Source organism: Chlorocebus sabaeus, chromosome 7, assembly GCF_047675955.1.
Source record: "Chlorocebus sabaeus isolate Y175 chromosome 7, mChlSab1.0.hap1, whole genome shotgun sequence".
NCBI classification, from domain to species: Eukaryota; Metazoa; Chordata; class Mammalia; order Primates; family Cercopithecidae; genus Chlorocebus; species Chlorocebus sabaeus.
In genome coordinates this window covers 43,030,607-43,055,480 of record NC_132910.1, presented here as the reverse complement: position 1 = coordinate 43,055,480, position 24,874 = coordinate 43,030,607, and the positions used below count along the sequence as shown (strand labels likewise).

Sequence of the window (24,874 nt, the reverse complement as noted above, 5' to 3'; positions counted from 1 at the left end):
GATGTTCCTATTCTTGAATTTTATGTTCAAGTGGAAGAAGTATGTATGTCGTATTAAATTGGAGAAGTTAATGAGGCTACACTGAAAATGCTCTAAAAAGAACCATGGTATCCCATATTCTACATCACTTACTCAAATAGAAGGAACCTACTCTCTATTAATGATTTTTATTTCACCTTAACTATTTGTAGGAAATTCTCTACATCTTAAACAGAGTGAACTGCCATCATTCTTTTCCATAGATAATTCAACTACAGAGTGTTATCGTTTAATTTTTTGGTTTCGGGCTGCGTGCCTTGGAAATAGAACTGGGTTCTTAACGAGATCCAGTGTATTGTAAATAAATAGTTCATGGGTACGTATGCAGTTTAACATGGTGAAACGACATGTTGGCACAGAATAAGATTTCAAAAATAAATATTTGGCAATGATGAATATTATTAGAGAATAGAGTTTCTTTGTTTGGTTGCTTCATTGACTGTTTGCTTTCATACTACAGTGTAATTCGGCTTTTTAAAAAGATGACCAGTCTTAACTGAAATCAGTTTTTTATAAGAACCAAAACTAGTTTGTATTTTATATTAAGCCTTCTACAGCCTAGAGTTGTCATGATAAAGTTAGCACATGGGAAACAAACAAGAAATGTTTTAAAAAGTTTAAACTCTAGGAGAGGTAAATTTCCCAAGAATATTACGTGTGATTGAAATATTTCTTATACAAAAATATATATATGCATATGAAAATACAGAACAGGACCTGATAATAATGCCTAAATAAAGTCAAGTCTTAGATAGCAATAAAAATCCTGGTATAAATGAATGGGTGCTACATTTGAGCTAATATTATCAGTGAGGGAAAAACTCCTGGTCATGGGGCATGTGATTCAGTAACATGAATGGCAATCATAGATATCATCTTCACACGTAATGCCCTTTCTTTTCTACTTTCATCTATGTGTATGTGGTTCAACTGAATATTAGGGTTATTTTGAAACACTTCCTTCGATAGTTGTTTAGAATGTTAAGTTCTGAAAGTGAAAAAGTATAAAAAATTTAGATTATAATTATGAAATTATGCTAAGTATTCCAAGTTATCCAATGCTATGGGTTACTATTTCTTGATAATGAGAAGGTGATGCTGACGAATGATGTGGAGAGATAATACTAACCATTTGACAAACTGTTCCTACTGTTTAATCAACAACTAATGAGAAGGTGATGCTGACGAATGATGTGGAGAGATAATACTAACCATTTGACAAACTGTTCCTACTGTTTAATCAACAACTAAGTTACCAAGTAACCCTCTTACTTAAGAGGGTTAGTGGAATGTAATCATTTATCCTGGACATGTGAATCTTAAATATATCATAATAATTAAAAAAAAAAAAACTTTTTCTGGAGAGGGGTGTATGGCTATTATCTCTATTAAACAAGACAAATTAAACAAAACAAAATGTGGAATTTCCTATGAGTTCAATGAGAGGTCAACATTCAGGAAATAATGACAATGGCTTAGGATTAAATCTTGGAAAACATAAGGGGAAGAGCCCAGGTCATAAACCCAGATTAATCATGAAAATCTTTGTAAACATTTGAAGTTGGGCAACTATGCCTACAAATTAATATTGGCTTACTATTTTATTTTCATGTCAATCATTAGGTAACAAAAATAACTTGAATATGTGGCTCCAGGTTTTATCCTGACCATATTGATAGTGGTAGATTCACATCTTTAGCATTGCAGCAACAGTTTCATGTTGTGATTTGAACAAAGACTATGGTGCTCCAAAGAAGCAGAAATAATTCGAGAGCGAATTCGTAGTTTTGTGGTGACTCTCTTAACATATAATTTTACGGAAAAAAATCACTGAGTTCATAGAAATACAGTTTCAGGTTCCAGTAATTATAAAAATGGGAACAGTTTATTTCAGGTGGAAACAGCTTTTCTTCAAGGTATTTCTCTTCCTAAGTGTTCCTTTAAAACACATTCTAAATTCAGAAGAGACAATTTGCAGCAGAAATTTTACAGGGTTATTTAGGCTTAGCTACACATACACATGCACAAAAGAAAGAGGAAGGAAAAGAAAAGACCACTGCTTCCATCAGAAAAACAAGCACTTTTTCCCCCTGGTGTCATGTCTTTGGATATGTACCGCCTTGGAGAAATGTATAAATCATTTTTATACATGGAACTGTCTTAGAAAACTAGAGATTTTAGTACAAAGAAATCAATTCACTGAAAGAATGCCCACATGCCATTGTTATGTTACTATATATACACAAGAGGAACTTACAAAGAACCCCTGCTTTACAGTTACTGATGTACATTAGCATAGTGGGCTTACACCTTCTCCAGGCCTGAGTTACACTTAGTATTACAAATAATATTATAACAATGCTGAAAATACTGATACAAAACAGCTTTAAGATGATATTTCCAAAAAATACCCTTCCTTTTAAAATCGAACTGTTTAATCCAGGTTTTCTTTTGAATGATTCAGCTTTAAAAAAGATTTTTCAAGAAAATACTAGTGTTTAAAACATCTCTTAAAATGTCTATTAAATGACAGATCTTCTTTAAATAGATTATTTTTATAAAGTATAATTCAAAAGTCTATCTTCCAGGAAAACAAAACTATCAACTCCAAAAGTCCAAATCAAAAACATTATTTGTGATACATAGTTCTTCCATATCCTGGGAAAAAATCCTTGATTATTTTATCATGCTTATTTATTTACAGATTTAAAATACTCTAGCAACAGACACCTACATTTAGGACAAATCAAGCTGAATTCCACAATTAATAATCATCATTTTTCTATTTTCCTATCATTTCTTAAATATTGTCCAGCCCAAAGTGTATATCTGCATGAACGTTATAGCTTCCAAAGTATGGTGGGAACTTTAGATAGCAATCTCATTAAGTCAAGCAATTTGCAGTGTGTATTGTTCTCTTTTGGCAGAATTACAAACACGCAAAGAAAGAAAGCATTTGGCAAATGTCTGCCTTGATGCACATGTGTGTTTCTTTGGAAAACCAAAATTATAAGTACCACATATCAACTAGACTCCTTACTTTATCAGTTCCAATCAAAGTCTGCAAATGTATCAAAGTTCAGTAGTTAAAGCTCAGGAGTGGGGTGTCTAATGGCTTTTCCCCAAAGCACAGAGCTCAAATACATTTTTATAATAAGATGCATTTTGCACATAGCTTTAATTTAAGCAAGTTGTCAGATGCCATGCTAAAACTGCTATCTCAATTTCCCTTTATTCATCTTGCTTGTGCACGCTGACAGATTCTGTCTGTTAGAAAATGCAAGGGAAACAGATCATGCAGTAGGTATGACAGTTTCAATTTGCATGAACTATGGCTAATGTGGATATACTTAACAGCTCTGATGTGTATAAGAAAACTGCAGCCTTGATTCCTATTAGTCTTTTAAAAATTATGTATTTATGTATTTAATTGTACTCTATGATTCTGCTCTGCTACTAATTAAACATGACGGAATTATCCATAGATCAATTCATATATTGATCTATCTCATATGCACATAAGTATATAAGACATTATAACATATTTGGGCCTTAATTGTCAATGAGAAATATTTGCCATCAAATGGGTTTTAAATATTCCTGTTAGAAGCTGATTTCTAAGATCAAATTGCCAATGTTCACATTTACTTTACCTTTTGTTCTAAATCTAGATTTCTGCATAGTCAGAATATTATATGCTGGCTACTAAAACATCAACTTTCTGTTCCTCCATTCATAAAATTATAGATATGGGTTGATGTACATAAACCAAAACTGGATCTACATTAAAAAGAACATTTTAAAAAATAAGGAAAGTAAAGAAAAAGAATAATTTTCTTAGAATGTTTCATCCTTGAAATTTTGAAGAAATGCCATGACAGTGGCTCAAAGAATATAGCATGTCAGTCTTTATGCATCATTTGACAAAATTTGACCAACTTTATCACCTTGTGTTATGTCACGGTACTTCAACATCAATAACAAAAACTAAAAGCAAAATTTTTCAAAGATCAGAGCTGTCATTCTCTATTTGGCTAGCAATTACTCTGTCTGAAATCCTTTGTGAACTAGTATGAACTAAATGTTTAAAGGAAAAAAAGATACAGCCATTTTCCCCTTACTAGCATCACAAGATGAGCTTGAATGTATGTAATAGAGACAGACACATCTCTAGGTTACATGCAAGCAAGCCACATTCTTCAAATAAATATACCACCAAATATAAGACATTAACATTCTTCTTTTTTCCTCCTATTAACTATGTAATTTTAAATTCTTTATAATTCCTTTATCTATTGTTCATCAGGTCTACTTTTATAGTAACACCATTAACAGTGAACGGATTGCTATTTGATATTATCTTCTCAAACCTTAATGCATATCAGTAAGTGATAGAGGTAAAAAATCGATAAATTATGGACTATATAAACGATCATGATGGTCCCATTTATTATACACATATATAGTAAGTCTTCAAGGCAATTCAACCTAGTTCAATTAACATGCTCAAACTTTCACTCTTGGAGAAAAAAAAAAAAAAAACAACAACACAAGTCTTTGTTTATTATTAAGAAAAAAAAATCCAACAACACAAGTCTTTGTTTATAACTAAAATGTAAGAAAAAGTACATGACAATTTTAATATGAACTATGCACGAGAAACACTAACCATCTTTATCCTACCCAAAGACAGGAATAGGGTGATTTAATTACCCATCCTGCTGGCCTAGGGTCTGCAGCTCAGTGCTGTGTAAATTGTGGTGGAGAAACACATTCTTCCTGCTGTACATGTGTAAAGAGATTGGCCCTCTGGGTGGCTGTCCAAACCTGCCTGTGAAGGTCGAATGCTGTCGGGCCATAGCAACTTGGTCCTTTGGTTTCTCTAAGAACGTGGAGAGCCCTTCTGTCTTAGCTGTTGGCTTCAGAGAGCTCTGCCCAACGGTGGCCCGTAAGTTCTGTGTAACCTCTGAAGTGAGGGTTTCATAAGTTCCTCTTGAATGTTTGATAACTTCTGCTAGTTCCTTGTCCTTCAAGAAATTACTTAAACATAGACTTGGGAGTTGACAGGTCTTGTTTTTGTAAGGGCTTGTCTGGTCCGCTGCCGAATACCTAAAACGGTCCTCGGTGGGAGTATGCATTGCTTTTCTGTCCCTTGTGCTGAGATTTTGGCTCACAATTCGATTTCGATATGTAGCCTATGGTAAGACACAGAAAGAAAAAGATGTCTTTAAAAAAACACTTTCATAACATACATACAATACAGAGTGGTATTTATACATTTGCGTCTGAACCCCTAAATTTTCAATGAGGTTTATAAAATTATCAATACAATTATCCATGGGATTAAATTTTCCAGTGCAATACTATTATAGATAGTGATTAAATGGTTCATTTACTCTAAAAGGCACTATGATATTTGTTTATCTAATTTACTAAATTTGAATTATATATCTTCACAGAAAATACAGATTATTTTATTAAGTAAAAGGTGGAAGATATATTTGATCTGAAGAGATACAATGGTATGAAAATACAGATTATTTTAATAAGTGATGAATATAGACATATGAGGCCATTAGTTTTTGTTAGTTTAATATGCTATAGTTATTTAAATATATGACAAGAGAGTTTATAGAATTATCAGTATCATGATTTGTATCACCAAAGTGGTAAGCGAGAAATTAAAGGAACTGAAAACACCCAAGTAACTACAAGAACTTAAGAAGACCAATAGAGTTTCAATACATGGTTCATTTAGAGTTTTGGATGCAATTTGTTAATCAATATCAGGTCCACAAGTCCATGCCCCCTTCTTGCTCATAAAAATTGTATACTCTAGTAATAAAAACAAGGCATAGTTCATTGAATCATGCTGTGAAGAAGCAAAGGTTACAAGCTAGCACCCATACTCCTCCTGAAGAGAGCACTATGTTTGTGTAGAAAAACACATTGAGGTAAAAACTGAGACTGGCTGGCTTAATTGTTCTGCTTGCAAAAATATGAAGGATTTATTGTTGCTACACAGAAGGAGGATAAAAATAAAGAGAAATAGACAAGGGAGAAGAGAGAAGAGCACTATAGACAGCAGCAGGCTCATTTGCTTATTTAGCCATCATCACTTTTTGGTTTGACTAATATTACTTATATGAATATTACTAATTTGGCATAATATCAAACCATATAAAGCAAAACTTGATTCTCAACTGTGAAACTCATTCTTCCCCAAGGATTTCCCTTCTCAGTAAATGGCACCACATTCAGGCCAACACCTGAAAATTATTCTTTTCTCTCTTTTCTTCATACACCTTAATATCAGGTCCTTGCTATTTACAAAATATAATCTCAAGTCATCCATTTCTCTTCATTTCTACTCTTTCTTCCTGACACAATTGCCTGGCACACATTAACCATTTAATAAATATTTGCTGAATAAAGTTTATTTGAGATAATACATAATATTTATTGCATATGTATTATATTTCAAACACTCTGCTATTGCTCTTATATATTCACTCTTCACAAGAGCCTTTTGAGGCAGCTTCTTTTATTTCCATTATACAGATTGGAAGATTGTAGCACAGAGTTTGATTTTATCCTAAGCTACTGTCGGACAGGCCGTCTGCTTGATTATCTACCAGTTCCTTCTTCCTCAAGTATTTCCATGGGAATTTTTAAAAACTTCATCACATTTTTCTAAAATTAATTACATGCAGAAAAATGGTGTAATATGAGCTAATGCCTCAAAATGATTATTATTGAAATAAATCTCCCTCCTTTTCTTTTCTACCAAACAAAGACCCACCTAGGGCGTACTTATACTGAGTGATTTCAGAGGGAAGGATTTTGCTACCCAGGCCTTTCCTTTTTATTGTCTTGATGTTTGTGATGTCATCTTTACTTATTTATATTTTTGTGATAAGCTACTTACAGCAGACCCCCCCCCTCCCATGACTTCTAACATGCTGTTTTAACTTTTCCTTAGATTTGGAGTAGACATAGGTAGGCTGGTAATTTGGTGTAGAAAGGAAATATTGTAAGACTCACAAGAGATGCCTCAGACTTTTCAGGAGTAAAAGGAATAAACTATTTTGATTCAATTTTTGTCATTTGGGAACTTATCTAGCTCACTTTCTTCTTCTTGGCTCTTTTCCAACACTCTAGGCTATGGACCTATTAGAAATGTGATCTTTTATTTTTTCTCCATCCCTGTAAACTTACATGTTATTTAATTGTTACCCACCAACCCCCAAATCAACCTTGTGCTCAATATCTGTGGCCAAATGTTAGACATATCATGGGTGCTGCTTATGAAATATTATGGAAAAAATTGGGGGTGAACACAACATTAATAAGTCCATAATGATAATACCACTGGTTAAGTTTCTTTTTCATTTCTATTTCAACAGATGCTGCCTAGGAAAGTAAAAATCGTAGGTGTAGACTTCATTTCCACTATTTTAAGATTACCTTTGAGGGAATATTCATTGTTTTCTTTATGTGACTATTTTAATTCTCCTGGCATATTACATAAAATTGAATATGCAGTTTTAAAAAGACATATTGAAAAGGATCAAATAACTCAGTCACACAGGCAGCCTCAGCACCCCTTCTCTGGTACAATATCTGGTAATTAGGAGGCACCTGTGGATTTACTATCAAAAGAAGCAAGATAGGGATTCCTACTCTCATTTTTTTAAAAGGAAAATACACATTTAAATCAAGCATTTATGTTTATTTGGCATAGTTTGTTTTTGACATGTTAGTTTTTTTGCTCTTGGTTTTTGTTTGTTTTTTTAAGTTCTCTGTGATGTTTACCATTAGCTACAAAGCTCATACTGTACATAAGAGATTGCACTGTGTAGGGGTTAATAGTATGGGTTTGGTCAGATATATATGAATTCATTTATTCTTGTGATAAATATTTATTGGACACACTGAGGACAAGGTGCTACATACATGATGCAAAAGAGTGCTGTTCATATAAGACCCAAATGCTACCTTAAGTCAGCTTCAAGTCAGACACTTTCTAGTTTAGTGAACATGGCAAGTTACATAAGCTTCTAAGCTGCCAATTTCCTCATCTAAGAAATGAAGTTTTATATTTTTATCCATATCTTCATAAAGGATTATTATAAATATTTAATGATCTGCTTGATTATAAAATGCCTAATATACCTGGAATGTAGTTACCTTGTTCACAACAACGATAATCATCATCATCACAGTAACTATATAATGTAACTAACAGAGCTTGAAACTACTTTGAGAGGTATTTATTTCATCCTTTAGAAGCTAATCACTTGGAACACTTTTATCTCTATTTTAAAAAGCAAAGTCATTTTCTCTAGAAAATTCAAGTAATTTTATATTTATTGTTGTAGTTTGGTTCCACAGACCACAGACTCTGAGACAGATATTTGTAAGAAATGTATTGTGGAGTGTTCTTAGGCCAACAACTATGTAGAATGAAGAAAGCAGAGTCAGGCAGAGAGAGAAATTAAATTCTGTGCAATTACACTAGCTCAACTGATCACACAGTGAGGTCTGAATTTGGGATGGTTCTTAATAGTTGTCTCCAATTCAGGCAAGTGGATAAGAGTCTTATATCCCATCATCCAGTTATTGGACTTGGCAGGCCCTGGGAGGGGCTATGATATTGGGTGGGTGAGTAGGTTTTTTGGTTTTGCCATTTTTTTTTTTTTTTTTTTTTTTTTTTTTTTTTTTTTTTTTTAGCAGAGAAATTCTTGGAGAGAAATTTATTTGAGAGTTATCAGTTGTCAACACTCTCAGCAACAGAAAAAAATAGACTTCAGTCTTGAAAGTGTATTTGTTTGAGGCAGAGAAAGGGAAAAGTAGGAGGCATATCATGCCATCCACTACACTAATTATCCTATTGTGTGTTTAATATATTACAGGACAATTTGAGCTAATAGAAATAACACTGAACCTCGAGCCAAAAGACTGTAATGTTGGTTGTGCTACGGTTGAACTGTGTAACATGGAATGAAGAATAAATAAATTATTCTGGGCTTCGGTTTCTAAGTCCATTGAATCAAGTGAATAAAATGTAAGACAATAGAGTTTAGATCTTGAGGAAACTCTAACAATCATTTAGTTGCTTTCCAATTCTAAAATTGTAGGTTTAAAATATATATTTTATGCTACGTGTTTTGGAATATGTTTAGAAATACATAGGAAACATCCTCTTGACACAAAATATGAAAATATATTTTGGCATATATATTTGGATCAGGAGGATGGGAATCTAGATAGATAGATAGATAGATAGATAGATAGATAGATAGATAGATAGATAGATTTGGGTATATATTTATATGTATATATACATATATATACACATTTGGATTTCATTGCCTTGGCCCAGAGGAAAATAATTTCCATATCATGATGTTAATCGATGTTTATTACTTTGAAGAACTTGAGATCCCTGAAAGTAAATTTCAATGCATGTGTCTAGCCACATCTTTCTCAAAATCAGAATTAAGCCCTCCTGAAACTCATGTAATTATGTCAGATTCTGCACAATTTAGTTGTCATGCAGCTAGATTATTGCCTATCCGTAGAATTCCCAATGAGGATGAAAGGATGGAAAATCTAGTGATTAATCAGTCAAGTGTGCACATTATAATAAAATCAGTTCATTGTTACCATTTAATTGTCTTCCTCTCATTTCTTTACAATAGCATATAGCCTGTATTTCATCAAATGCAAGAAAATACTAATTTTAAAACACATTATTATTTAATACACTACTAAGAAACAAAAAACCAACAAAACACCTGATGCTGATTTAAAACAAATAAACAAACCACATTCACTTATTTCATCCTGTGTGATCAATTAATAAGTTACACTAGCCTCTTATTGCAATTCATTTTGTGTTCAGTTGCCTTGCTTGGCATTTGACAGTCCTTTCGCATCTTTCTCAATGATTCAGTGTCATCAACACATAGGGATATTCCCTCTCTAGATTTCATAAAGCATTGGGTTTTTACTTAAGAAAAAAGCATGGAGTTGAAAGCAAGACAGTTACAAATATGTATTTCATTAATATTAAAATTATACCTTGTTTTTTTTCTTGGTTTTCTGTATACAAAATTATGTTTGTTATGACATCACATACAGTAAGCTTTTCAAAAACATTTTTAGTAACACATGTAGCACCAAAATTGCATATAACTCACTTAAAGAAAGGAAAACATGAAGATATGATACAATTCACACTTGCATGGGCAATTTAAACTCCATTACAACTGCAACCTGGTTAAAAGCCTTGATTGTAAAATGAAATCTGATATTTAGGGATTCTATTACATTAAAAACTTGTCTCTTGGTGAAAAATAGAAGTACAATAATCATGCCAATGTGCAAAGCCCAAATTTGTTAAGGTTGGATGATGTGATGATAGAATTCATGGGGGAGGGGAGCAATACTTCAATCACTGATTAATGAGTGTTTAATAATGTTTTATCATTTTTTCTGAAGTCCTTTTCCTTTTTTTGGTAAAAATTATTGGCAGTTGCCATGAATGTTATCAGGCAAAATTATTCTGTTATAATTGCTTGCATAGATAAGAACTCTGCATATGATTATTTTCACTGACTTTAAAATATATTTTTCCTGCAAATGTTCTCCACTTAACAAAAAAACAAATATTGCTTTACAACAAGAATTGTTCTTAAAAGAATAGAGAAATTGAAAGGATCCCTAATATCCACCTAGGAAAACTGGTATTGCATTTAGAAAAATAATCCAAAAAAATTTGAAAGATTAATGAAAATATCAACATTATAGTGTGAATTCAATTGAAAGAGTAGATAAATAGTAAATTATGTTAAAGTGAATCAGAATTATTCTTGTTACAGTTCTTGTAGTAAAAGCTAAGTAGTAACTTTTGTATGAGTAATTCACACTGAGAAATGTGTATTCTGAATAAGTTCATGGTCTCCTGTTAATGAGACCTGCAGGTTAAGTAAGATATACAATGAGAATACTATATATTTTATTCCCGAAAATAGACACTTTTACTTCTCCCCATTATGGTACCCAGGTGATATGGTTTGTCTGTGTCCCCAGCCAGATCTCATCTTGAGTTGTAGTTCCTGTAATCCCCACATGTCATGGGAGAGACTCTGTGGCAGTGACCCCCATGCTGCTATTCTCATGAGTGAATGAGTTCTCATGAGATCAGACAGTTTTATAAGAAGTTCCCCCCTTTGCTCAGCAATTCTTCCTGCCATCATATGAAGAAGGACATGTTTGCTTCCCCTTCCACAATAATTGTAAGTTTTCTAAGTCAAGTATGTCTTTATTAGCAGCGTGAGAGTGGACTAACACACCAGGTCAAATAGAATATAAGTTTCATAAGGGCAGGGACAGTGCTTTCTTGTTCAATGTTGAATACATATGTCCTACAAGCACCTGACATTTACTAAGAACTCCATTAATATTTACACAGTCTGGAAAATAATCTACTGGACTTTCCTTATTAAAATGGCTTATCGAACAGATCTTTCAGAACCACCAAAGCGATATGACATTGTATCTACAGTGTTAGATATCAAAGCAAATGAAAAAAGCAAAACATTCCAGTGTATTTTGTCAATACTGTAAAAATTGAATTGAAAGGGAGATATTGTATGGCTGCAATTTTTAATTGCTTCCCCGCCCCGCTGTGTAAATGTAAATGGTGGGTACACACATCTTTGGGTAAAATCCAGAGCTATAAAAATACTCACATTAAAATATGTTTAACTCAACTCCTTTATCTTATATTTTATGTAAATATTTTAACTTCTGAAATATAAATGACAATGGTCATAATATTCTCTAATTTATAAAAATAATAAATTTTGGTAATTTAGTAGTAGTAGCAAGATATTCCTTAGAATAAAAACTCAGCAACTGACTGACCCATTTGATGCTGGTCTACTTGCATGGAGACTGATTGAGCAGATCACTTCATTATTTCAGAAAATAAATGACGAATGTATAAGCTGAGGCAGTAAAACAAATGACAGAATACACTCTATAATACATATATTAATTTAATTAATTATACATACATCAACAAAAACCTACAGGCAGAATAACAGAAACATGCAATGCTGTCATATCAAGAAGTCATTATCTCTCTACTATTAAATATAATTACATGTAAGAAAAGTGCTTTGAATAAAAGCATGTACAAATATTATTACTCACCGAATAAAATATTGAAATTTATCAATAAATGTTAAATGTAAACAAGCATTTTCATTTTATGTACTGTATGTTTAAGTATGTATTACTTATTGCCTTGTTACTGGGGCCATCTTGTACATTGCAGGATGTTAGTAGCATCCTTGTCTTGTACCTATAGAAGCCAGGGTACCTCTCTGTCACCCAGTTGTGACAACTAAAAACGTCTCCACACATTTCCAAATGTCCCCCAGGGGTGGGGGATGGCAGCAAAATTGCCTCCAGTTGAGAACCACTGCCCTAAACTACAATGCTTCCCTAAATTAAACAGATAAAAATGATCAGTGATATACATATCAAGAAAGAAAACCATTATACATCAATTTCTATCCTTTTATCATTTATAGCCATTCTGAGAGTGAAATTAAGCCTTTACAATTTTTATGTTACTTAGTTTGCAAACACATATAATCCTTATTATATACCAGTCATTCTTCTGGGTCCTTACAATTATTCATTTTTAAAAATGATCTCTTTTATATAAATCAATCCAGTGTAGTAATAGACTATGAAAGCATTTGTAAACTACTTAAAAAGTAAATGCCCCTTTTGATGTTTCACAATGTAATGCGTTGATGTAAAGTAAATAGGCACTCCTAAAATGTGCCTCTTTCTCAAGTACAACCATTAAAGGGCCCATGCAGACTCAAACCACATTTAAAAATAACAGACTGCCCTTTTCCTGTCATCACTGAGAAACAGAATTTCTCTTCAAAAGGTTTTGGCACCGTTGCTGTGTCTGTTTGGAGTCTTAGATGTGGAATCTGTTTTCAGTGATAAAGAGTTCTGTTAAAGGTCTAGGAAACACTCTACTACAGAGAGATTGTGTAAAGAAGTAGTGACTGCTTTGCAAGCAGGAAGCCCTGTAATAAGTTGATATAATCACCAAAAAGAAACATCCAAAGGTTCTGGCAGACAGGAGCTGATGTTTTTTTTCAGATTGCACAAATTACCAAGAGGTGTGGAATGGAGCACATTGTGCAGAGTGAAATTACTTCTTCTGGTTCAACCTCGCTTCTAAATTCTTTAGGGTATACTAAATTCTACTGGTGGGCCTTTAGGACTCAAACAGGGTTAGAAGACATGCATGAGATAAGCAAGGTGAATGCTAATAAGGCCAGCAGAGCTTCCAAGAGAGTAAAATCACAGCACCTCTCTCTCTTCAAAGGAAAAGTAAAAACATACAACAGTTTTCCCAGAAGCCACTAGGTGTATGTTTTGACTGTCCTGTCTATAATTAGAGTAAATGAACTCTAGGCAGAACCAAATCCTGTAGAACAATAAGTTATCTTTAACACTAATATCAGTGTGAGAGTGTGCGCGTGCGTGTATGTGTAATCACCCACTCTGTGTCAGTAGTTCTCTTTAGTTAAAAGGTGATTTAAACGAGAATTTCAGACAATTATTGCTTATAAAAGCAATAACAGGAGTGTGATTAAGGACTCAATTCAGAAGAAATCTATGAAAATATAATTCTGCACAACTGGTATTCCAGAAATATGTGATTTCTAAATGAAAGAATGAGTTAAAGATTTAAGTTAAATTTATATGCCTGAGGGAAAGGAGTAGAAAATAATTTTCTGTGTTTGCATAGGAATGCAGAATAGTGACCAATTGTAGTGGCTTAGTATAGCAAAACATAAAAAAAAAGAGCCTCTTGTCTAGACACCCTGCTGCCCAACACCTAGCACATATTATGTAATAAAATGCTTCTTAAATGAGAGTAGTACTCAATAAATAATCTCAAAAAAATTCTTTAGATTCACATAATGTCTTGCGTGAATAATTCATAGGCTTTATAGCCAGTCGCTGTGGCTTTATGTGGTAGAAATATTTCTGGAGTCTAATAAATGAATAAACAAATATACTGTATATCATTAAATTGATTAAGAATCAAACTTATTGTTCATACCTCTTTTTTTTTTTAGTCCTTATTACCATGATTAAATAATGTGAACCCTAAATTTCCTGCTTAAATGATTCTATCTTACGAGTAATTTTACCCTGTATGCTCTGCTTGGAAACTTCTAAAAGTAACATATTTACCTAATCTAAGAGATAATATGAGCAAGGAAGTGAAATAAAAATACAGCAATTTCATAACATTAATCTGTTGTTTTATATCAGTACAATGTAATGCAAACTACTTTGAGGAATAAGCTTGACCCACTGATAAAGACAATATATTACTAAATACATAGCACATTTTGGAGGATACTACAAACAATACAGGTAATTTCAGAATTCCATCTGTCACATACTTTAAAATATTATAAATGGCTTTCATACAAACTATCCCAATTTATTCTTGTAAATGTACATTAAGATTGGTTTTCGATGCCTTACTTCAAAGGTATTTTTATACATGGAAAGCTGAGGCTCTTACTAATAATTGATTTAATAATTGACATAAGTTATGTTTTCTTTCAGCAACATGCACAATTCTGGGTTGAACAAATGTCATTTAAGGAAATTCAGGGGACATATACAAGGCAATGATGTGACAAAGAATAAGGACCTACATTTTCTGCATGATGGTTTGGTGAACATAATACTACTTAAAAGTCTTTCAAAGAATTTAAAACATGAAAATAACATTGCTAACGTGTATAGAAATATAAAACATACAGAATAGCTGGGAATTGCAATTAAGTAATATGCACCTAATTTTTTGAAATTCTTTCACATAGTATAAGGAATAAGACACAGCGGGGAATTAATTATAGTAAAAAAAGTTATGGTCAGAATATCATTACATACAAGTTAGAACCAATTTTTAAAGAAGCATAGAATTTCAAAAATACATTCTTTTGCTGTATAAAGAATTGAGCCTTGGAGATAAGAGGTTTATTTAATAATAGCAATTTTTCAAATAGCCAACCATTTTTTTCCAACTTAGGATGAGTTTATGAGTGTTAGAAACACTTACTATAGAGTGAAAAAAAAATCTAAGGCTATTTTTTTTTCTTCTTGAAAAGCTGCTTTATCAAAGCAAATCATTTTCTTTACAAACTCAGAGTAGCCTCAAAAAGTCTGCTAACAAAGAGAAAACAGATGGGCCACCAGCTTCAAAGTTAGTCATCCTTAAAAAGATCTAAAATTGATTTTTAAATAGAAAAAAAATCAACAAAGCACAAAATATAAGAGTCAGATGAAGCTTACAATTGCTAAGATCTAAAATAATTGTCAATTATTTTCATTTTATTAATGTCAATTATTTTCATTTTATTAATATCAAAGATCCTAACTTCTTGCTCACTGAAAATAGAAAATATCAATATTTTTATTTTTTGATACAATATTAAATAATTCAAGATTCAAGAGAGGCTTTAAAGTTAATGTATTTTAATACCTTGATTTTATAAGGAAACTGACTAGAGAGACTGTGTGACTCGCCCTAGATTATAAAGATTGTTGATAGTAAAGGCAACAACCAATTCAAGATTTTCTAAAGCACTGTTTGATATTGCCATGCAGAACCTATCGCCTTTCATTTTCATGCATAGACACAAGATCTGCATTTGATGTAATAAAAACAACATCCAAAAGATTTTTGCTGGAATATTTAATTGTACATGTCAGCCACTTTGTTATATTTCAGCAAATATCATGAACGATGGATATGCAGAAATTATATCTGTTAAGTTTACAGAATAAAAAGGATGGATAAATATAAAAATTCTTAGAGTAGTACATGGAAGATATTTTGTTCTGTGTTATGAGAAATGAAGATCAAGAAGTAAGCATTTGATGATAAAGTCAACATATATATGTCTGATCTTTGCTAGCTATGCTGTGCTACAATAGGCTGCATTTAAAAGGAAAGACACTGTGACAAGATATTGGCTTAGGATACATCTGGATTCCCCAAAATGAAGTTGCCTAAAAGCAGAAGAGAATATGTCTTCCCTGTCTACACAAGTGATGTCTTCTGTATTTTCAATAGAGACCATGCTGAAAGGTCCTGATGTTGGAATTATACGGCTAAGGTGAATCTAAATGATGGTCACAGAGGTGGTAGTTATCTCTCTAACATCAAGACAAATTGGCAGATACTAACGTGGGTACCAAATGAATTCTCTAAGAAATCAACTCTGTAGATTGTGTGTTATGTCAAATATACTGGGCAATTTCCCACAAATCACTGTGAGATAAGAGATATCTGAGAAGTGTCAAAACCTAAAACTAGTCCTAATAAAAGAGATTGCATCTCCCATGCTAAGTTTATTAATATTTCTCATTATCTTCAGTTCTTTCTTCCTTTACTATTTATTCTTTCATTCATTCATATATATTCATTATTATGGAGAACTCACAAAATACAAATACAATGAGTGATTCAAATAAACTAAGTTTGCAATTCCACCCCCAAGAACTTACTTTTACTCAAGGAACTAGACTACTACGAATAAAAATCAAAATAGCAAAATTAAGCCACTAAAACATCATATAATATCTTAAGTCAAGACCAGATTTAGTGAAAAATTTGTGGTACAACATAATTTATAAGCATGAAACAGAGCTTTTAAAAGGATTGCCTTCTTTGGTTGCTTCAATTTCTCACCACCACCCCTACCTTGTTCATCATCCCACTGCAATTTGGCTTTTGCTCCTGAAAGTCTCTAAGTTGTCAAGCAAAATGGGTACTTGTCAGTTTACACAGTTTCTTTTCATATTAAGAGGCATTTTAATGGAGTTAAGCACTTTCAGTTTGAATTCCATTATCAGTTGGTATTTGTGACATTTCATGCTACTGGTGACTCTCCTGTTTCTCTGGTCACTACTACTCAATCTCCTTTGCTGGGCACTTTTCCAACTAAACGTTTGGGTCTTCATGGCATGGTCCAGATTCATTTCACTCTCCCTAGGAAATCTCATTCATTCACATAACTTTACAAGTACAAACTTCATGTGAACAACTCTTAAACTTATATGCTTTAATCTAAACTTCTTTTCATTTTCATTCACGTGTCTACCTCCATGACTTTATTACTGGTATCTCAATTTATTTTTTCCTAACTAAACTCGTAATAATTGCATCATGTCTGGTTTTCATCTTAATACTTCAGTAACATTTGCTGAACAAATAAATGAATGGAGACCACAAAGAAACTCTGGAATTGTACTTGATACATTATCCTTCCACCTCTACATTCTGTCACTAGTTGACAGCAATTCTATTTATATTCTGCCCACTACTCTCCACCTCCATCCCTCTAGTTCAACACCACTATCTTGTGCGACTTTATCCACTTTTTGTACCTTCACATGTATACAACAAAAGAGCTATAATTTTTAATGCAAGCTTAATCATGCCATTGACCTTCTTATTTTCTTTCAATACCTTCCTGCTGAATTTCGAGAAGATACAAATTCTTATAATGGTCTACATCACCCTGAATGATCTAGCCCAACTTACCTCTTTAATTTCTTCCTAGGACAATTTTTTCTTTAATCATTGGGTTTCTAGCAACATTAGTCACCTTTGAGTTTCTTAAACATGAAAAACTCTCTCCTTCCTTAGGTATTTTAGGTCCTTTAAGCTTTTAGCCTCTATCTGGAATGTTCTTCCCTTCATTTTTACCTGACAGGTAACTCAGTCCCTAGAAAATTTTAAGCATTTTCACAACCCAGAATTTAATTCAAATTGTACTATTTTTAAACCTTCCAAATGCAAACACAACCTATACATTTTCTTTATAGCAATTGTCCTATACATATGTATGTATATACATACATACAATGCATTTATTTGCTTAATGCCTATCCCTAATTTAGACAGCATGCTCTGTGAAAGCAAGAATTGTGTCAAATTTTTCTCCCAGCACTTACCCTAGTTTCTGATATAAAGTAAATGTTTGAAAAACATTTGTTGAATATGAGTGAAAAAAGGAGGGGATTGAGGGAATTGGGGAAAAGAGAGAAAGATCATATACGGGGCTATTTCAACTAAATCCTTCAGAGTGAGTATATCTTGGATTACTGAAAAGTCAGAAAGGCATCCTGGGCATCATGAATAAGGAGTAAATATATATTTATGAGACCTACTTTGAGAACAATGAGTATCAAACTTACTTGCTAACGTGAAGTAGGATGTTTACATAGAAATAGAGCAAGAAAATATTGTATATGTAAATTGTCTACATTGTTTAAGTTTTTGGCTGCCAATTTAGAGAGTGAAATTTTAAATCAATTGAAGGTCAATTAAAGGTTTATCATGAGGTAAGTGACATGACAAAACAGTATTTTGGAAAGGTTACATAATTGGGAATTAATCGGTCCAATGTAAAAATGCATAATAAAAGGCAACTCAGAATGCATAATGCATACACTTGTTAAGAATGAAGGCAGACATGTGTTACAAACAGTGGTTATAATTAAAGTTCCACATTATTAGTAATTCAGATGTCTTCCATAACGGACAAGAAGAAAATTTTTGAGACTCTGAAAAAAATGCAAAACAATTTTTAAGAACTTATTAATGTTTATATAGTTAAAATACAAATAAAACATGAAGAAAAATATATAGGCTTCAAACAAATTTTAATTTTATATAGTAAAAATATTAACATGCTGAATTTATAATTGATATACTTTAGGACCAATCAAAATTTATTTAATGTTTTTCACAGGATTTATGTAAAACAAAATTTTACCGGTATTTCCCTAAAATAGGAACAAATGATGAAACATTTTGAGGTTAATACTGTTTCTACATTTTCCCTAGGATATTTTTATTTAGAAAAGTCTGTTGATATAAAAGTGATCTACTGCACAGCATCTGGGTGTTTTTGACTGGATCCTATGCTCAGGATCTCGACAATATGAAATAAACGCCTCCAAAACAATTTATACTACCTCAGTGAGAGTGATTTTCCTGTACCCATCCAAATGGGTCTGAGAAACCATGCCTCTTCACAGACAATCTAATATATCTAGTCCAAAGAGCCTTAAACATTTTCTCTTGAAATTTATTTTTTTCTCTAAAAACTGAGAATCTACTGACTGGGCATGGGGATGAGTGATAAAGAATTATGCCTCCAGACCCTCAAATGCAACTACGTAGGTGAAAGTGGATCATGGTAGCTCTGGTTCTGGCATTTAGCAGTTATTTGTTGAACTTGTATCTGTTGAACAAAAAATGAATAAAGAGGTCACCAGCTTTCCCAGTACCTACTTTTTAAAATAATTTTAATTTACTATATAATAGCTCAGACAATTTTAAAAGAACGCAGCATTGCTAACAAAGCATACTGTGAACATTTTGTAAGGAAACAAACAAAGTTGTACAGCATTCCAGTATCCAGAATGTTTCGAAACATCATTTTGTAGAATCCTCCTTAGTCCTCACTTCACCTGGCCAACAATATGTCCTTTTCAAGTTCATCCCTAAAATCTAAAGAGCTGCATAAAGTCGCAGCCATCCTTTAAAGCAGAGTGCAAATGATACCTTTTCCATCTCTTCTATCTCACAGGAGACATTTGATCTATCAAAATAATGAATGCCTAAAACTTTGTACAGTTCTCATATCAAAACATGCATAATATTTGTACTACTTAGTGTAATGCACAAGAAGGAGGCAAGACATCATGAAAAACCAAAACTCTACTAGTCTATTCAAGCAAGTAGCTTAGAAGTGAATTATTGGCTATCCCAATAATCAAGTCGCTTTAATCTTTTATTTTCAAAAGTCAAGGGACTATAGACAATCTACATATGTCCTTACACAAAGTAGTACACCTTGTTTTAACTCAGACAATATCATAATTAGCACCATCTACTCAGGAGTGGAAGGAAACAACCCTTGAATGAAGACAGCTCAGATATAATTCACAAAGAACCATAAGGAGTTAGATACAATTTATAAATGCTGGACAAGAACAATTTAGAAAGAGTGAAGCTATTTCTAGATAATACACACTTAGGAACAAATTTTTTTTTTTTGCATAGCATATTAGAGAGAAATACTGATTATTTTATTAAATCGATTTAAAATTGCTATATAAAAACTTTCTATCTGAATATGTCCAAATAGAAAAAATGTGTGCTAGGGATATAAGAACACAATAAATATAATCAGAGATTATGTTACAAAAGAGCACATTAAAAAGAATTTATTCTCATAGCCACCCTTGACTCTAAATATTTACAAATTCCTCAATGAAAGTGAGAAATTTATTAGTGGCTCCAACTGTATATTAGTCATGACTTCCATATACAGCTTAGGTTTAAGTGGACTATACAATGATATACAGTATGGGATTAGTCATTCTCAAGCATTCAGTTTTCTATCTTTAGCTCTAATAAATTAGTTCTAAAATTTTCTCATGTGTAAAAATTACCTTATGACCACTTGAAATAAATATTTATGTATTTTTTTGCATAATAGATAAATAGAATCTATTTATTTATAGGACCATAGAAAGTGACTCAATAGTTCTGCAGCTGGGCTCAGAATTCTTGAATTATAACATGCATGTCATATGATCCTAAGACAAGCATTATATTGTGAGATGAATGTTTCCCTAAGGTAAATAATCCCATCAGAGATGATAGATAGATAGATGATAGATAGATAGATAGATAGATAGATAGATAGATAATAGACTGATTGATTGATTGATTGATAAAAGATAGATATTAGGTCGGTGCAAAAATAATTGCATTTTTGCCATGAAAAGTAATGACAAAAACCACAATTACTTTTGCACCAACCTAAGTAGATAGTCAATATAAATTATCCCTAGTGGATAATAGTTAAATCTGACTCCTATACACAAAAAAGGTAGCATTCTATAATCAGACTACATGATGCACATCAATCAAAGAACATATCTCCTTGAGTTTTATATTATACAAATTTGTGCAATAGTAAATCCCAAATGTGGGTAGCTAGAGTGATAAATATAGAGCTGTGAAAGACTCTATACTTCAAGTGTGATTTCAATCAGGCAAAAATCATTTTAATTGTGTACAAATCCTGCTTTACAAGATTTCCTTCAGAAATTGTTTTATATAGAGGTTTGTACTAACAGAATCTTAACTAACAGTTCAGACAAGATCTGAATGTCTAGAATGGTAGGTCAGGTACAGTTATCTTCTGCCTGTTCCTTATAGAAAGTGGTTTCTGCACAAACATCTTCTTGTCTACATGTACCAAACATTTCCCAAACATAACAAACCTCCAATAACTGCCATGCAATATTCAAATGAAACAAGCGCATCTACTCAAATACAATAATACAAGTAGAAAGAGATCCTGAATATTTTGAGGTTTACTTTCAAATTAGATTCTATTCATGACGAAACTTACTTTTGCCCTTGAGGTGCGTATACATAAACATTTATTTCCATCTCTCCAAGAATCATAACAGGAAAGAAATAATGTATGAGCATGTTATCAGTCAAGTAAAAATAATTAATATGGTAAAGCAGTGGTTCTTAACTAGGGCAAATTTGCCTCTTAGGGAACTTTTTTTTATGTTATTAATGAGGGGGGTGGACTATTAGTATTTAGGTGGTGGAAGTCAGAAATTCTACTATGCATAAGGTAGGCCCTCACAGCAAAGATTTATCCAGTCCAATATGTCAATAGTGCTAGTATTGAGAAACTCTGCCATAAATTAAAACTATAAGTCCTGCTAATACTTATTTTTCTAATACTTATTTTTGAATTTACTCAAGAGCCTAAGAATGAAACATTTTCCTGACTCTGACAGTGTATATAACTAGAGATTTAATTCACAATTCAGGTTAAGACATCGTTTGGAATACTCCATTTGTAACCCTGTCAACTGCTTATTCTGCAGCCCCTCAGTTTGGTGCCTGTCAGCCTCCAGCATAGACAATGATCCCACACAGGATGTCATTTAGCTGCAATAAGTAATTGCTCTTTATTTCACTCTGTTAAGAAGCACTATTTCTTATTGATTTTGGGCTGCACCTGAAGCATGACTACAGGTTTTTTTTTTTTTCCCAACAACCTGAATCTGCTCCTGTTGATCAACTAATGCTGCCCTTCTGGCAAAATTTGCTATGCCAAAAACACTGAGCAAGAAAAAATGTGTATATAAAATAAAACACTGCTATGGGAAGAGGCCAGCAACTGGTGCTTGCTTATCTAATATTACTAGTGATGAAACAGACTTAAAAGGAGCAAAAATTAGAAGAACTAGCCATTTTATGTTTCCTTTTACTCTACTTACTAATTAACTTCTATATAATTATGTGGTTAGATGTATTTAAATAGCAACTTTCTATTTTCTTTCTATACAATTGTCCAGGACGTCTGTTGGTAAAGCCCTCATCTGTGGAAGGTCTGCCTCTAGCTAAAAATAATTTTAGGTAGTGAAGCATAAGAGTTAAGAATATGTACAGACAGTTTTTGGTTTGTATCCCATCTTATTCACTTAAAGGTAATATAATTTTGGCTAAATTCTTTAACATCTTTGATCTTTGTTTTCCTCATCTGTAAAATGAAGATGTATGTTTGTCAAAAAAGGATGATTATGTGAATGATGAAAAGATGTGAAAACATAAAAATGAAGCATCTGTAATGGCAAGGACGTGAAAGCCAAATTGGCAAGGAGGCAATTGTTTGAAGTAAGAAACAACACTGTATTCCACCAGAGAGTTGCAGATTTCCCAGTACCCAAGTACCCTGAATGAGGCTCTAGAATCTCAGTTTCATAAGAATTTCAGCTTTGCCATCATCATAGGGGTTTTAATATGATTCCTTAATTCACAATTTTGAAGGTTCAGGCTATAGGCCTGTCTGTTCACCAGGTACCATCAATTGATGCAAAACATTTCAGACTAATTATGAGTTTCTACAATGAGTCTGGGTAAATTACAGGTCAATTTTCCAGCCATATCATCTCTCATCACACTCCAACATCTGGCTTTCCTTAGGCCCATTTCTACATATGTAAAGGTGTAAACCAAAAAAAAATTATTGTTAGAAAAGACTAAGGAATCAAATGAGCTACTGCATGGAATGTGCTTAGCAAAATACCTGGCACACAGGGAATACTAGGCTGATGGTTACCATATAGAAGAACGTCAACATAGTGAGCGGGGACATGATGTCTATAACAAAAATAAGGATATCTAATATTTAGCCAAAATAAAATTTTCATGGATATGTTAAATTTTGTCATTAACAAAGTACAACTAGGTCAAATTCTGAAAGATTGAATATGCTGCATTATAAAGAATATTATTGAATTTTTCTTCAGCTTGTTCTGCAGTAACTGGCAGTAAATAATTGCTATCCTTAAGCTGGTAACTGTCTTCCCACAATAAGAAGCTTTTTCCATTATTCCCAATGTGCAAATACATCCAGCAAATTTGGCCAAAGTAATTACATGTATCCCTCATCATTGTGTCATATGAAGCTTGGAATGCATCACGCTACTTTAGAGCTGGGGTCATTCCTTCATTAAAATGAGGACTTTTCAGGAACATAGATATTTGTTCTTGCCACTTATTATGCAATAAAATTTGTTATTTTGTGCTATAATTTAAAAGGAAAAGTAAAGACAACTTTTGGAGTTCAGCTTTTCATGACCATCGTATTCACTTGTCATGGTTAATCCCCATTCATGCTACATTTCTTCATCTTTGCACATGTGATATTAGTCATTGCAGAAAAGGTATTTCGATTTTTCTTTCATTCAGTAAGGCTATTTAGGGTTTAGGAAAATGAATATTATTTACCTGCTCTTGATGTAATGATTAGCCTTATACCACAGAATAGTTTTATTCATCTTTTCTTTCCATCAACCACTTTGTCAATTCTAACTTATTCTCTGAGAGACCTTTCCCATGGAAACATTTATATAAAAATTAACATTTATTCACAATGTTGCAGTTGAATTTTGCCTATTGGTTATGTTTTCATCACATAGATACCATTTCCTATGGTGAGTTAGCTGAGGGAAAGAGTCATACTTCTTCTCAAATATGTACTGAGTTGGAGGGGAGGGGGGATTGATAAATGACCTATTGGGTACAGTGTTCACTACTTGGGTGATGGGTACACTAGGAGCCCTATCCCCACCATTATGGAATTGGTCCATACAACAAACATGCACATGTACCCCTGAATGTAAAATAAAAGAAAATTTAGAAAAGGAAATGGTAAACAAATAAAAATATGTATTCCAAAACCCTAATAGAAAGCTATCCATCCTTATGTGCTCAGAAGGAAAGGTTTAAAAATAGTAATGATAATAATAAAGGGTGATGCAAGGAAGAAAAGATCAGGAAAATAAACGACAATGCAAGGATGGTGTGTATTAAGGCAGCTAACTGGGCTGCAGGAAACATTTTAGACATATCTTCATAACTCAGATTTTAACTATGAAGTATTTAGTGATTTGTCTGATGTGTGTTATTCAAATCAAACAGATATGGATGGATGAATAAACAGACAAATAGACATACACACATATATGTATATTCTATCACCACCAGTGGGTACTTCTGTAAACATAACTCATTGCACATCAACCTAACAACAAATACTCCAACCATATTCTACTGCCAGCTGCAGAATAATCAATATTGTTA

The 24,874-nt window shown here is 32.7% G+C and overlaps 1 protein-coding gene across 1 annotated transcript in view; it reads right to left on the bottom strand.

The window, feature by feature from the left end:
* Positions 1-3,023: 3,023 nt before the first annotated feature.
* Positions 3,024-24,874, bottom strand: part of CCSER1 (coiled-coil serine rich protein 1) — a 1,436,819-nt gene continuing 1,414,968 nt past the window's right edge. The window contains exon 11 of the mRNA XM_073017490.1: positions 3,024-5,234. Within this exon, the coding sequence (XP_072873591.1) occupies positions 4,749-5,234 (486 nt within the window). The 3' untranslated portion in view covers positions 3,024-4,748. The remainder of the gene's footprint in view (positions 5,235-24,874) is intronic.